Source organism: Chiroxiphia lanceolata, chromosome 2 (assembly GCF_009829145.1).
Source record: "Chiroxiphia lanceolata isolate bChiLan1 chromosome 2, bChiLan1.pri, whole genome shotgun sequence".
Classification (NCBI taxonomy): Eukaryota; Metazoa; Chordata; class Aves; order Passeriformes; family Pipridae; genus Chiroxiphia; species Chiroxiphia lanceolata.
Window position 1 is genome coordinate 6,702,768 of NC_045638.1, and position 14,806 is coordinate 6,717,573.

Genomic DNA, 14,806 nt, shown 5'->3' on the forward strand with positions numbered 1-14,806 from the left:
TTTGACCTATTTTCTATGTTCTGTACACTCCCTTCTTGCACTTGAACTCATTGAAGAGCTTGTGATTTCACAAATATCTCCTACTGCATTTTCTATCCTCTCTACATACTGGGAGATTTTGTAATTCTGCGGCTACTGTCTTTTGTTTATTTTTTTTAAATTTTATGAACCATCAACTCTTTCTGGAGCTCTTTTCTCCCATGGATTTGATTGCCAGGGGAATTTACCTGCCAATATCCTCCATGTTCATTAAAGTCTGCTGCCTGCAGGTTGACGTTGTTCTTCCTTCGTTGTCTGAGGCTTACAAATCCTATAAATCTCTCACCAACATTGTTCTCCACCTTCTCACTCCCCAGCTGTTTCTCTCCCGTGGTAGGAACTCCAGGATTCCAGGATCACTACCTGGGAAGTTGTTTTCTGTAGTGCTGTATGACAAAATGCCAGTGACACTTGCTGAGCGGGCTGTGCCCTAGTTTATCATGTTCTTTAGTACTATGAGAGTAATTAAAGACCCCCCCCAAACCAATCAACCCTGATTTTGTTTAAATTATTCTGCTGTCTGCTCAAGAAAGACCCTCATCTGTCTGAGTTCCTTAGTTAGGGGAAAGAAGAAGAATGTAATGGACACGATTTTTTTACCGCATTATTTCCTGCTGCTATTTAGAGACCGGGTTTATCACGCTCTACACTCTTTGTCTGAGAAGAAATGTGTGTATCTGCTTTTCCCTCGCCAGTTCATATTTCTCCAGTTCACTGCTTTCCATTCCCTCCTCCTGTACACAGCCTCATGCAGACTCTGCAGAGCATCCTGGTGGGAGGGGAAGGGCAGAGCTCTGGCAGTTGCTGAACCTTCCCTGCCTGTGAGACGTGAGAGTTGCACAGAGAAGGCAAGACCTCCAAGGGAGATGACTTCACCTTTCCAAAAAGTCACATAAATTAGGCAATACGATTTTGCCCAAATCAGCAGCCATGACTTGGCTATCAGGACCACTTTATTTCTCATTTCTTTAATAGGCAGCTTTTCTTCTTGAACACAGACAGCTTAAAATTTGATGCCGAGACCACGCTGGATCACTCAGTTCAGTCTGATTCGATCTTGTCATCTTCTCTATGAACTGTCCCTACAATTTGAAACAGAAACATCATAGCTACATTAAATACCAATAAAATTATGTGCAAATACAAAGATTAACTCATTCTAACTTGATTTTTCACAACATGATCCTGTCCTCCTCATCCACATAAAAATTATTCAGCCGCAAAAGGCCCTTGAGCGTAACATGACATTTACAGCATCTCTGACTATTTCTTGTTTATTTCTCATAAATTTCCTTTGGTAATAACTTAGTCACTCAGCAACACTCTACGGCATGCACATAGGTTACATGATTATCTCATATTTTATACAACACACGTTAAAGTAATTAATTTTCCCTGGCAAATGTCATACCATTTAGTTCGTTAGGAGCCAAATATTTGTGCAACGGTTTGTTACAAATATATGCACAACCACAGAACACTTCAGCTGCCTGGTATTTATTAAGCGTAATTTAAAGGGACGCTGTCGAGGTTGTTACAGTCTCAACTTTCACCGTGGTTTTTGTACCAGTTCCCTTAACTATTCCCTTAAGTATTTGACCTCAACTCATTTATTTATTTGTCAACTAACCTTGCTACAGCATTTAGCACACAAAAACAGATATGGAGTGGAAGGTGCTAGTGACCAGCTAATGTTGTGCCCTGGCATGGCAGAAGGGTTTCATCTCTCACTTAAACCTTCTTTATCCTTTAATTGACAAGATCTGGAGTTTGCCCCATCTTTAAGGTAGAAACATAGAAAAATAGGTACCTCCTTCATAAAAAGGATTGATTTTAATCACAAGTTCAAAATGAACTTCAGGTGAAGACATTTCTTTCTTTGCTAACATAGGTTGCCTCCAAAGAAAGAGACAAAACCCCATCAGGACAGCATCTCTAATTCCAAAGGATGGAAGGCAGTATAGCCATGAAGCACCAGGAGTAGTTGCCTTGAAAAGTACATTTTAAGGGCAGGAAAAAACCTCTGATAGATGGTGAAGTCTACTTCTCCCATCCCCTAAATTAGGTCTTACCCATACTCCTCATACACTGATACAAAAGCCCTTCAAAGTACATTTAGAGAGAGGGAGAGCAGCAGTGGAGCCTTGCAGAAAGAAATTGTCCTCAGAAACTCGACAGGCTGAACCAGACGGCTCCATTCAAGTTAACAGCTCAATAAATCCTATTCCCCACAGACCACTTGTTCTTCAGCAAGTTCAGTCAACAGGTTTGGAAAGGAGGACCCAACACTTTTCTCACTTATTTTGGCCTTCAATGAGAAAAACATCGGTGGAGAAAAGAAGCAGAACTAAAGCGGTACAAGTGGAGGGCAGGAGGAAGCACAAACCCAGGAAAGCAGAAAGAAATATTGAGAAGACACAGCAGAGCAACAGCAGAGATGAGAGTGACAGGAACAGTGCAGCACCTCGGTGAGAGAGAGTTCTTTTAGGTTATTGTGCATAGATACCTTTATTCAAGGAAGACACGCTCGGGCTGGAGCAGGCAGAGAGAAAAGCAGAGCTGGGAGTTCAGAAGAAAGATGAACTATCACATAAGCAGTGTGCCAAAAAGTCTGGTTCACTAAACTTGGCCCAAAGCTGAAAGGAGATGTGATTGCTATCTGCAGTTACGTAAGGAGGAGGCTTCGAACAGCAAAAAAGACACGTTATTCAAAGGACAGTGCCAAAACTAGGATCAAAAGGATCTGTTTCCCATGAATGCCTTTAGGCTGGAAGTTTGAATAAAGTCCTAATCAGCAAAGGGATTAGGTTTGGGGTAAACCTCAATTCCTAACTTCTTCATAATTGACTGATTTCAGTCAGTTTTGAGAAGCTGGTATTGACCAAGACTTTTGATCCACACAGATGACCTAACTACCATTAAGACAGAGCTTGATTAAGAAACAATTTCTGATGTGGTGCCTGCAATTGCAGTGTTCTCTGTGATAGAAGGGGATTACTGTTCTGTTATTATTCTGGCAGGCATCACCGGTTTTGAGACCACTGCTTAGAAAACCCAAAATGCACTTACTGCTTTGATATCTAATACTGCCTTAATTTTTTCCTATGGACAATGAGCTATCATATATTGAAGCAGAATGGATGAATTCTCAAAGCAGCTTTGATCTGTCCTAGATCCTCAAAGCAGCCTGCAAGAATAGCTTGAAAGCTTTTTATTTAAAGTAAGTGGTATTTTCTCCCCTCTCATTTTAATTGAAATAGATGCTGAACGCAGGGGAAATTGTATTGTAAGCTTGATCGTGGAAAGCAAGTATACTTCTAAACCAGCCTTGATCAATAGCAGTTTCTGGTAATTGACTGTAATCTCTCTATCTATTTATTGCCATGGGAATTTTAAAAATTGTTGGGTTTTTTTTTTTTTGTTGTTGTTGTTGTGTTATCCATCAGCTGAAAAGATCAAGCTTGAAAATGGAGGATGGGAAAAGAGGGAGGAATTGATCAGTCATGCAGCCTCATGGCGTATCCTCAAGGCAACTTGCAAGACTTGGAGAAACGCCCACAGAATTTTCCTAGGCACAAGGAAGAGGACTGGTAAGGCTGGCTGAACAGAGCCAGAGCTGGGGTTTTTTAGTGTCTTGGGGTGCCTTGTTGGCTGGATGAGAGAGCTTTGACAATGGGCATAGAGAGACAGGCTACTGGCAAATGACACCGCTGCAGGAAGGGAGGGAAGGTGTACTGACATTTCTGTTGAACCAAACCCTTCAGTTTTGTCAGAAAGGCAGTGTGAGAGGAAAGTCAGGAAATGTTCATGACACGGATGGATTCAGTCCCATTGACCTCCCAAAAAGGTCAGGAGTAAAGAAGTGCAACTCCCCATCCTGCAGTGCCTGACATTGTCATCAGGGGCCCGGACACTGCGGCTGAAGCAACAGCAGCACTTTCCTGACTTTCATGGGGCTGTCTGGGGGTGGCTGCCCTGTCAGGCTGTGAGAGAGTCACTGTGCCTCCCTGCCACAGGGGCTTTGTGTTCTCAAGGGATTTGTCTTCACCCCGGAATAGGTATAATCTGGAGGGAGGGAGGAAGGTGCAGATGATGACAGAACTTGAGGCCTCAGCTGCAGTTTGACGTGGTCACGCTGCTGCGAGCGCCGTGCTCGTATTTTCCTCCCGTCGGTGTGTGAGCTGTGTTACATACCATGAGTCTTCCCCACTCTTCCCAGCAACCACTGCACGCTGTATTAAATGTGTGTCTACAGTTTAATTGCAAAAAAAGAAAAAAAAAAAAAGAAAAAAAATCTGCATTCTGCTTCTGAATTAAATTAGAGGCTCTTCTGTCAGGTTCATTTTACTAGTGTGCCTGCATCTCAAATCAGTCCACAACATAAGGAGGGTGAAGAGGAACAGAGCAGCTACTCTGTACTGCAGATCTCACTGAATATATGCAGCGGGGGCAACTCAGAGGTATCTACCAGGCCCAGAATATTTCTTTTTCCGTGTACTTTCCAAAGTGTGGGGGACTTAGGAGAGTGGCCCCTCATATTCTTCCTGATTTCAATGACGGGGAAGTCAGGCTGACTGCAAATATCCCTGAGAAGCTCACACCTTATGTAAATAAGAGCTGGGTATCAAATGAGTAGGAACTTCAAAACGCTTTAAACAGGCACAGCAAAGTGAAACAAGCCCACCGGGCTCGTTCTGTGAGACAGCAAACTTCTCCCGCCAAGTTTCCAGATGAGTTTGTGATGGTGTGACGGGATGGGGACAGAAGGGGAGGAAACCCAGCCTTCTGCACGGCCCCCAGCACCCAGGCTGTGCCAGGGAGGGTGAACCAACAGGTGTACTACAGCTCCCACCCTCATCCCTCGCCTCCCCAAGGGCCATGGCAGATCTGAGCAAGGTGACTGATGTGCAAACACGCCTCATTAGGACAGGATGAATCGGAGTAATTGGCCGTGGAAAGGTCATTCCAGCTAAGGAAACCCTCCAGTGAGACCTGACTGGATTTAACTACTTTTCTGTTCTCCTGTCCCCCATGGCATCACCAGGAGAAAAATGTGACGGGCCATGAGCCATAGAAATTCACATTTTGCCTTCCTGGGGCAGTGGGGGCTGCAGGAATACTGCACCAAGCACCTGTGTGGTACATGGCCAGTACAGATCTACAGCTGCAGAAGTGCCCAGTTTCCCCCACATGAGTTTTCTGGAGCACTCCATAGCTGCAGCCAAATACTGTGGCCTCAGTATTGTTTTCTGGCCACTGATTAAGTATCTTCGTAGGTTGTGTGTTCATTGACCGGTGAAATCAAAATGAATGAGGTAATAAAAGACATGGGAAAACATAAGAAATCAGTATTTTTAAGGACTGTTCTGACTTTGTACAGCCCAGCCTTAACACAGTCTGTAAAATCAGTTCCAGGAAAAGGATGAAGTCACAGGTATGACAGAAACAGACATGTCTTCACAGACAAGTGACACTAAATTATGCTGATTTTAGTCAAACTTTCCTGGTCTCCTCATCTTTCCAAATTTTCCTATTCTAAACAGACACAAGTTGGAAGCAGAAGATCTGGTCTTCCACTCAGACTAATGGACTAACAAGCCTGGAGCCAACAGAATTTGGTCAGAGTGAAAAACAGTATTTTTTAAAAAAATTAAGCCTCTTTAGAAAGTTTCGCTTTGCTCATTTACAATTTGAACCCCCCTACTCATTTCAAGTTTGCTAGTAAAAATCCCAATACAAAGAGACTAGAATCTCTGTCTTTTTATCACAAAAACAGTGTTTTCCATATTTTTCCCAGCTTTAGTTTCCCCCCCTGCTTTCTTTCCTCCTTTGAACTGCACAACTAACGCAGTCCTATGTACATCCACCACTATCATCTGCAGAGTAGTCAGAAGACACAGTTAATTTACTGCTGCCAGCTGCTTGCTGTTGTTGTCATTAACAATCTCCATTTAATAAAAAGCTTTTATCAAAATTGGTTTTCCTGGAGTACTTTTATTTTTCCCAGAAAAGGCATTAAAATTAATTTGTTTTCACTCGGTCTGTACTATTGAGCGAATACAGCAAGGAACAAAAAAAGATAAACATGTGAGAGAAACCCCAAAGAGAAGGTAATGTAGAAAGAAGCAATTCTGTTCTAAAGTAGATTATACTCCTTTTCCCCCCCTCCTCTGCTTTTGAAATCAAAAAAAATGATTGAAGACTGGTAGAAAATAGTGAATTGTAGCAGTGCTTTGGTGCACAAGGGAGATGCTCCCCTTCTCCATGGCTCCCTTGTCTCCTTTACTGGGTGAGGCAGAGGTAATCCTATGCAGAAAGATTTGACCTAAAAGTTAGGGACAATTCACAGGATTTTCTGCTGGAAATGCACTGGACTCTTTGCTGGTGCTCTGCATTTCACTGACCTTCCTCCAGCAGTGATGCTCTTCCCTTTGCAAGTTTTTCACACAGAGCCTCTGCCCGCACCACCTTGGAGCACCAGTTTATTTTTGATATCACAAGGGTATTAAGACATTTCAACCACCCTGCTATGCAACGAGCCACGAAAACTTAACATACCAATTCTGGAGGATAAATGAAGTGAAAAGGGACACCAACTCCTCACTACTGTGTTTTCATGATGGTTAGTTACTGACTCAAATGAGAAGCTGTGCCATTAGTTCTAAGAGGCCTGTGGGGATTCTGCATGGAGCTGCAGCAAGGCTAGTTCATTCATCTCAGAGAGATAGATCTTTCCTTCCTTCATTCCTTCTTTCCTTCCTCCTTTCCTTCCTCCCTCCCTCCCTCCCTCTTTCCCTTCCCCATTTCAAATTTCTGGCAACCCCCCCCCCCCCCCAAAAATCAAAAACCAACCAACCAAAAAAACCCAAAGAATTTCCCCTGAAATCACAGGTTTAGAAATCAGAATATTTTTGGCTAAATACCAATTCAGGGAACTGGGAACTGTACAGGGAGTCCCTCCCAGGCTCATTCAGACTGAACACATCACCCATGCTGTTCCATCAGCCTCTGTTTCAGGGAGGAGGGATGATATGTTATGGGAATTTCATGGTCTGATGCATCATAGAGTATGAAATATGGCATGGGAGATCCACTCCATCTATGAGAATAAGGACATTAAGCAACTGAAGTACAGCTCCTCTGAGACAGTAGATCAGAACTGGAATATTTGGGTTTAAGCTGCTTTATCCATAAACTCATTTTTCTGTAAAAAGCAGTTCTAACTAAAAAAAAAAATATATTAATGAACAGCTTTATGTAAAATGGAGGAACATAACACAGCATGGTTGCTGTTCTCTGGAACTGGCTTTGGAAGCGATCTGGAATGCACCCTCCCTTATTACCAAGGAAAATGTTACTTCCATTAAAGAAAGAAACCAACCTTCCCCCCATAAACCATCCGTGAGAAACTCTCAGTGTATTTTCTGTTTGAAATTTAAATTTGAGCATAATACCACCCACTTCACAAAATGAATGTGATTAAAATGACGGTTCCTCTTATTTTCAATTAAAATACATTTTAAATGTTTACCTTTCTGCACTAAATGCAAATGCAGATGCTCAACACAGCACTGGGAAACCAGAAGGTGGAAACCCACTAACCCAGTTTCACCGTCCCGGTGGACTAAAAATGCAAAAAAAACCGAAGGAAAAGCTGTAAAAGCATCCCACACCCCCCTCCCCCAAGCCCACCAGGGCCTCAGAGTAAAATATGCTGTATAACAGTCACAAAACGAAAACCATCAAAAATTAATTGGTGCAGAAAACGGCAAATGAGGTGGGATTTGCCCCATTCGTGACCCCAGTTCCAGAGGTACTGGGGGGGGACCATGTCCAGCCAGGTCACTGCACTTTACCAGGTGGGAGAGAGCGAGGGGACAAGACAAGGTTTTGGGACTGAGGCACATTTTCACAAAATCACAGAATCACTTAGTTTGGAAAAGACCTCTGAGATCATCCAGTCCAACCTTTGACCCATCACCACCTTGCCAACTAAACCACAGCACTAAGTGCCACATCCAGGCATTCCTTGAACGTCTCCAGGGATGGTGAATCCGCCACCTCCCTGGGCAGCCCCTTCCAATGTCTAACAACCCTTCCAGTGAAGAAATTCCTCCTGATGTCCAACCTAAACCTCCCCTGGCACAGCTTGAGGCCATTTCCTCTTGTGCTGTCGCTGATTACCTGGCAGAAGAGACCAGCCCCCACCTGACCCCCACCTCAATTTTAGGCAATTGTAGAGAGTGATAAGGTTACTGAAGAGCCCCCTTTTCTCCAAATTTTCAGAGATTCCTGATGAAAATGGCCATGAATTGTGAAAAATTAAATAAATGGATTTAGCATGCATTAGTGTTGGATTTAGTATGTATGTAGCATTTAGTAAATAATAATGTATAAAAACCAATATATATAAAAACAATATGCTACATATAACAATGTATAATAAACAATACGTATAATCTTTATGATAACTTGTATAATATATAGATAGAATCTATTATTGGATATAATATAAAAATAGCAATATATATTATATATTATTGTGTACCTTATATAAGAAATAATTTATATTTATATATAAAGATAATATATATATTATGCATAATATATATTTTATATATTATAGATATATAATTATATATTTTATATATTATAGATATATAATTTATATATTCTATATGTATATATAGAATATATAAAATATAATATATGCATATATGAAATAGATATTTTATATTTGTTATAAAATACAATACCTAATATGCAATACATATTTCATATATGTGTATATATGCATATATATGTATATATATGTATATATATGCATATATATATGTATATATATGAAAAATGTATAATATATAACATATAATATATATTTAATAATATGTATTTACTATAGAATATATTAATATTAGATATTATATATTAATATAAATATTTAATATATAATATATAACTATTATATAATATATAATATATAATGTATATTATATATTATATATTATACATTATATAGTATATAGTATACAGTATATAGTATATAGTATATGTTTTATATTATATGTTATATGTTATATATTATATATAACATATATTTTAGATACGATAGATCTATAATATATATTTTATATATGTGTATATATTTTATATATGTATATATTATACATAAAAATATATTTTTTATGTTATAGAATGTATTTAGTTCTCCTTCGCCCCCAAGGGTCGCTAACCCTGACTCAGCCCCCCTCCCGTTCTGGGCCCATCCCCGGCGCTCCCCTCGCACTCCCGCGGTTCTTGAGGAGGAGGACGGCCGGGCACTGCCCCCCTCCATCCCTCCATCCCTCCATCCCTCCATCCCTGCTGTATCCCGGGGATCGGACCTGGACGAGCCCCCGCGCTCCCCTCCCCGCCCCGTGACGTCACACCCGCCGTGACGTCACGGGCCGTATCCAGGCAACGGCGCCCTAGCGGGTCGTGGCGGCCATGGCGCTGCCGCTGCTGCCCGGCTTCTCCTTCCGCCGCAACGTGAGTGACAGCCCGGGCCAGGCCCCTTCCCCGCCTCCCCGCCCGGCCCCGCGCAGGGGCGGCCGCGGGGGCGCTGCCGGAGGCGGCCCGGCCATGGCGAGGCCTTTCCCCGTGTCCCGGCCCGGCAGGTGCCGGTGGGTGCGCTGAGCGCCGCCGGGCTCGGTGCGGATGCTCTGCAGCAGCACGGAAGGGTCTCGGTGTTAAGCAGCGCCGGGGGGGGGTTAGGTTGGACATCAGGAAGAATTTCTTCACAGAAAGGGTGATTAGACGGTGGAAGTGACTGCCCAGGGAGGTGGTGGAGTTGCCGTCCTTGGAGGTGTTTAAGGGAAGGCTGGATGCGGCACTCAGTGACATGGGCTGGTTGAGGAGCGGCTGAGGGAGCTGGGGGTGTTCAGCCTGGAGAAGAGGAGGCTCAGGGATGACCTTATCACTCTACAACTACCTGAACGGAGGCTGTAGCCAGGTGGGGCCTCTTCTCCCAGTCAGCCAGCGACAGGACAGGAGGACATAGTCTTAAGCTGGGCCAAGGCAAATTTAGGTTGGACATCAGGAAGAATTTCGTCACAGGAAAGGTGATTAGATATTGGAAGGGGCTGCCCATGGAGGTGGTGGAGTCACCGTCCCTGGAGTGTTCAAGGAAAGGCCAGACCTGACACTCAGTGACATGGTCTAGTTGAGTTGGTGGTGAACAGTCATGGGTTGGACTTGATGATCTCAGGGGTCTTTTCCAACTTAATAGATTCTATGATCTGACAGCTGCTGTGGAGAAGTTGGATCTCTTGTTGGATCTCTAACAGAGCAAAACAGGGAGTGACACATACTTTCTATATAAAGGAAAAAGTCTTTGCAGAGTGTGGTGATGCCAGGGATGCTGATGTGGTGTTTCAGAGCTGCCAATACTGTTAGTGCCAATGGCAGGCTGAATAGATAAGATGGTGTTTTCATCATAGCAAACAAAATGCTATGTCCTATAAGGAGTAGCTGAGGGAGCTGGGGGTGTTTAACCTGGAGAAGAGGAGGTTCAAGGGTGACCTTATCACTCTCCACTACTCAGTGAAAGGAGGTTGTAGCCAGGTGGACTCGACCTCTTCTCCCAGTCAGCCAGCAACAGGACGAGAGGACACAGCCTTAAGCTAGGCCAGGGAAGGCTTAGGTTGGACATTAGGAAGAATTTCTTCACAGAACAGGTGATTAAACATTGGAATGGGCTGCCCAGGGAAGTGGTGGCGTCACCGTTCCTGGAGGTGTTTAAGGAAGGACTGGATGTGTCACTCAGTGCCATGGTCTGATTGACAAGGTGGTAATTGGTCAAAGGTTGGACTTCTTGATCTCAGAGGTCTTCTCCAGCCTAATTTATTTTGCCATTCTGTGATCTGGCAGCTGCTGTGGGGCAGTTTGAGCTCTTTTTGCATCTCTAACAGAGCAAACCAGGGAGAGACAGGTATCCTCTGCAAAAACCAAAGACTTTGCAGAGCAGGGGAATGCCATGGATGCAAACACGGTGTTTCAGAGTTGCCAATGCTATTAATACCAATGGCAGGCTGAATAGATAAGATGGTATTTTTAGCCTAGCAAACAAAAGAGAAGGCTGCCATCACTACTTCAAACTTGTTCATCAAGGATAGCTGGAAATTTGCTGAACACAGTCTGTACTGTGAAGCAGCGCAGGGAGTAAAGGGAGGATTCATGCACAGCACTATAGTTGGTGCTTTCAGGAGGCAAACTAAGCTGCAGACCTTCTTAATAATGCTAAAATGTCTGGAAGGAAATCTGTTGTTTTCACGCTGTGAACATGTTGTGGCCAAGGTTGCCCAGGTAACCTGTGGATGCCTCATCCCTGGAAGTGTTCAAGGCCGAGTTGGATGTGGCTCTGAGCAACCTGGTCTAGTGTGAAGGTGTCCCTCCCCATGGAACTGGGAGATCTTTAAGGTCTCTTCCAACCCAAACCATTACACGATTCTATGATAGAGCCCTCATTTCTGTATCCTGAATGCTGGGGTGTTTTGCCAGCTCCTGAGTCTGACCACCCTATGAGGGAGTATATGGAAGGTGATACTGTAGTTCAGGGACAATGTGCAAGTGATTTGTCAAGACAGGTTTTAACACCAGTGGTACCACAAACATCAGTACCCCTTCAATATGAGGCATGAAATTCCTTAGGAATTTGTGGACTCCCAGCCTCACTCGGTGTGTCAGCACTGCACAGGTGTGTGCAAACACAGGACCTCTTGCAAGAGGAGCCCAGTGGGGATTTTTCAGGAAACTCCTTTCCCCTGGAAAGAGCAGACTGGGTGCTGTTGTTTTAGAAGCAAAAAAACCCCAGACCTGGTGGTGAATACTCAAGTCTCTCTTGCTGCATTGGAATTTGTATTGTAAAGGATTGGTTGTGTGTATAACATTCGAGGTGGTTGCCAAGTACACCTGTCAGCAACACTGAAATAGGTGTGTGCCACTGGTACCTGCTGGGTGGAAGCAGCTCAGTGTTATCCATGACCTTATTGGTCTCCAAATTTCAATTTAACTTAATTGGTTTAATTTAACTTTACATGCTTGGGAAGAGTTACTTATGGAGAGTGTTGGACACCCCCTGTTGAAGTGCATACAGTGAGTATGTTGTGAGAACTGAAGGTGTGAAAGCTGTCACAATTGCCACAAGACAGCATTGTAAAACCATGGTTATACCCTTGGTAGGGCTCCAGATTGCTCTTTTTATCAGTCCTTGAGATAGTTAATAACTATAATTCACCTTTACTGAAAAGCATCTCTGCTCTCCACTTAGTTGTTGTTGGCTATTAGATTTAATTTTACTTTCATATAGCTCCACAAATGAGACGCTGAGAACAGCATATAAAGGGGAAAAAAAGTGTCACTGCTACAGATAAATTGAAAAGGAAGAAAGTGTTTTCACCTGTTAGGACTCTGAGCATCACCATCCCTGTCTCTTATTGGGCAGAAAAAACAGTGGCAGAGCATTCCTTGAAGAAGGATTCATAGAGGACAGGGGATTGCTGTTCCTGTCAGCCCTTGGTTTATAATTATGGGTATTAATTCCACTCATCACTGGTGGAATTCAAGCTACTTGTACAACCCTCTTGTCTCTGCACCTAATGCTTCCACCTGCCTTACCTACAGGCCCAGGAGAGGCAGCAGAAGGGAAGCACATCCGTGTTTTGTCTACCTTGGATGTGTTTAATAAAGTGGCTGAGCTGCCTCCGAATAATCAGAGCTTTATGGCAGTGAGGGACACATAGTCTGACTCTAAGGCATCAGGACGACAGTGACAAATGGGGAGTGAGAAATCTTTTCACAGCACTTGGTTCTCTGGATCTAAGAGCCTCTGGCCTTTGTATTACCCTCCACTATGATCATTGTTACTTCTAGCTTGCTTCACCAGGAATGCTGACTCCTTCTCCACCCAGGAGCAGAGACGCTTCCTCTCTGACTGCGAGTGAGGGCAGTGAGGCTGGGCAGCTCTCAGCTGCCTGTGGTGCTGGCACAGTGAAAGGCAGCATCTTCTGCCTGTTTTTTCCCATTTTTCCCTCCCTCAGCTGCAAGGGACTGCTGCCCAATTCAGCAACATCCCGGAGAGCGATGCTGCCGCTGCATTCCCGCATAGCTGGGACAAAATCTTGCTGCTCGGACATCACAGCTGGTGCAACTGGAGGGAAACTCAGGGAGGTGATAGGTGCTTCTAGAACTGATGGAGTGGTTCCTATGGGAACATAAGGTAATGTTTCCTTTGTGCTAAATGAAGAGCAGGGATAAAAGCTTCAGGCACAGCCCGAACAGTGCCACATTTGATCGTTGGTTCGATGGCCTGGAGAAGAATGACGGCAGAAGGTGTCAGGAGTGTAAAATATTTAATGTCTGCAAAGAGAGAGAAAGGAACCACCTCTATTTTTTCAAATATCTTTAAAATCAAAATTACAGTCTTTTGTGTACACTTAAGTCCATTCATCAAATAAACACCCTTCAGCTCTTTTAAAACTCCTGTTCCTTTCCTCTTTGCTGAGGCTGGGGAGGTCAGAGTCAGTGTTGGGAGTGCCCCTGTCTAGTGCTCCTCTGTCCTGGCAAATGCCTTAGACAAATGCCCTTGTTGGCCTGGTAGTGGCAGGGTGTGGTACTTACACAATATTTACCACCCTGTTGCATTCAAGAGTTTATTCGTTTCTTTATTTTCACAAACAGTTAGTAACATGTTACTAACTGTTACTTGTTTGGAAATTTCTACCTGTTGCATCCCCTTGAAAAGGGAAATTCCTCAGTTCTTTTCTTTTGTACCTGGTTTTGAAGCCAATGTTTAAAAGTCTTGGGGAGACCTTGGTACTGTGACTTCTGCCTGCAGAGCCCAACTGGTATTGAAATTATGCAATGATGACATTTTCAGCTTTGTACATAGAAGGTCTATGTGTGTTGCCTGTTTGTCAGGATAGATCTTGATAACCATGTTTAATTCTGCATTCAGTGGAAATGCAGCATGTAATAGGTTTCCTCTGTTACTGCGAGAAAAAGTTTGTGTGTTTGGAGCCTCGACCATGTTAGGGATGACACTGGTTACAACACAACTTTGTTAGTGTTCCTGGTCTGCCTCCCATTCTCAAAGGCAGCTGCTCCTTCTGATTCCAGATTGATGTCCTTGCCTTATGTCAGCAGCCAGTGGACAGGACCACATATTCACATGGGTCAGATTGGACCAGTGTGTTTTCTTGCCTGAGGTCTGAAATCCCTCTCAGAGAGAGAATTTTGTGCAACAGTTCTGCATGGCATTTCTTAGAGAATCATCCAATAAGTTTATAGATCTCAGGGGAAAATACATCCTTGAAAATACCAGTTTTGGGTGTTTCTGTTGCAAACTTCAGTGGTGCAGCAGAGATTCCACTTCTTCCTCGTTTATTGCAGGAGCTTGGAATTGCCCTCAACTGTGTTACTGTTGCTGTCTCTCTGTTTCCTGGTTTATTTTGTGCTGCTCTGTTACTACTGGCACCAAAAAGGGACAGTAGTTTTTCTTGACAGAACATTTGCCAGCTTCTTTATGAGTAATCCTGCCTGCTCTCCCTTTGTCTTTTCCTGAACTCCTTCCACTACCTCCTGCCCCTCAGCCCTGCTCCCCCAGATCTCTCTCTGTTCACAGCTCCCAGACCCAAATCTTCCTGTAGCTGCTCCTCATGGCTTCATTTTGGATCCTTTACTTTATCCATCTGTTGTCTTCTCTCAGGCTGTACCAGTTCAGGCAGTAAGA

General features: G+C 43.5%; 1 protein-coding gene and 1 long non-coding RNA gene across 2 annotated transcripts in view; one reads left to right on the forward strand and one right to left on the reverse strand.

Moving 5' to 3' along the window:
• Positions 1-970: 970 nt before the first annotated feature.
• Positions 971-9,460, reverse strand: LOC116783230. Its single transcript, XR_004355572.1, has 3 exons — positions 9,423-9,460; positions 7,571-7,663; positions 971-1,121 (listed from the first exon to the last, which is right to left on the reverse strand). It is a non-coding gene; the product is annotated as an uncharacterized LOC116783230 (long non-coding RNA).
• Positions 9,461-9,472: 12 nt separating this feature from the next.
• Positions 9,473-14,806, forward strand: part of EFHC2 (EF-hand domain containing 2) — a 60,388-nt gene continuing 55,054 nt past the window's right edge. The window contains exon 1 of the mRNA XM_032680586.1: positions 9,473-9,567. Coding sequence (XP_032536477.1) covers positions 9,526-9,567 — 42 coding nt within the window. The 5' untranslated portion in view covers positions 9,473-9,525. The remainder of the gene's footprint in view (positions 9,568-14,806) is intronic.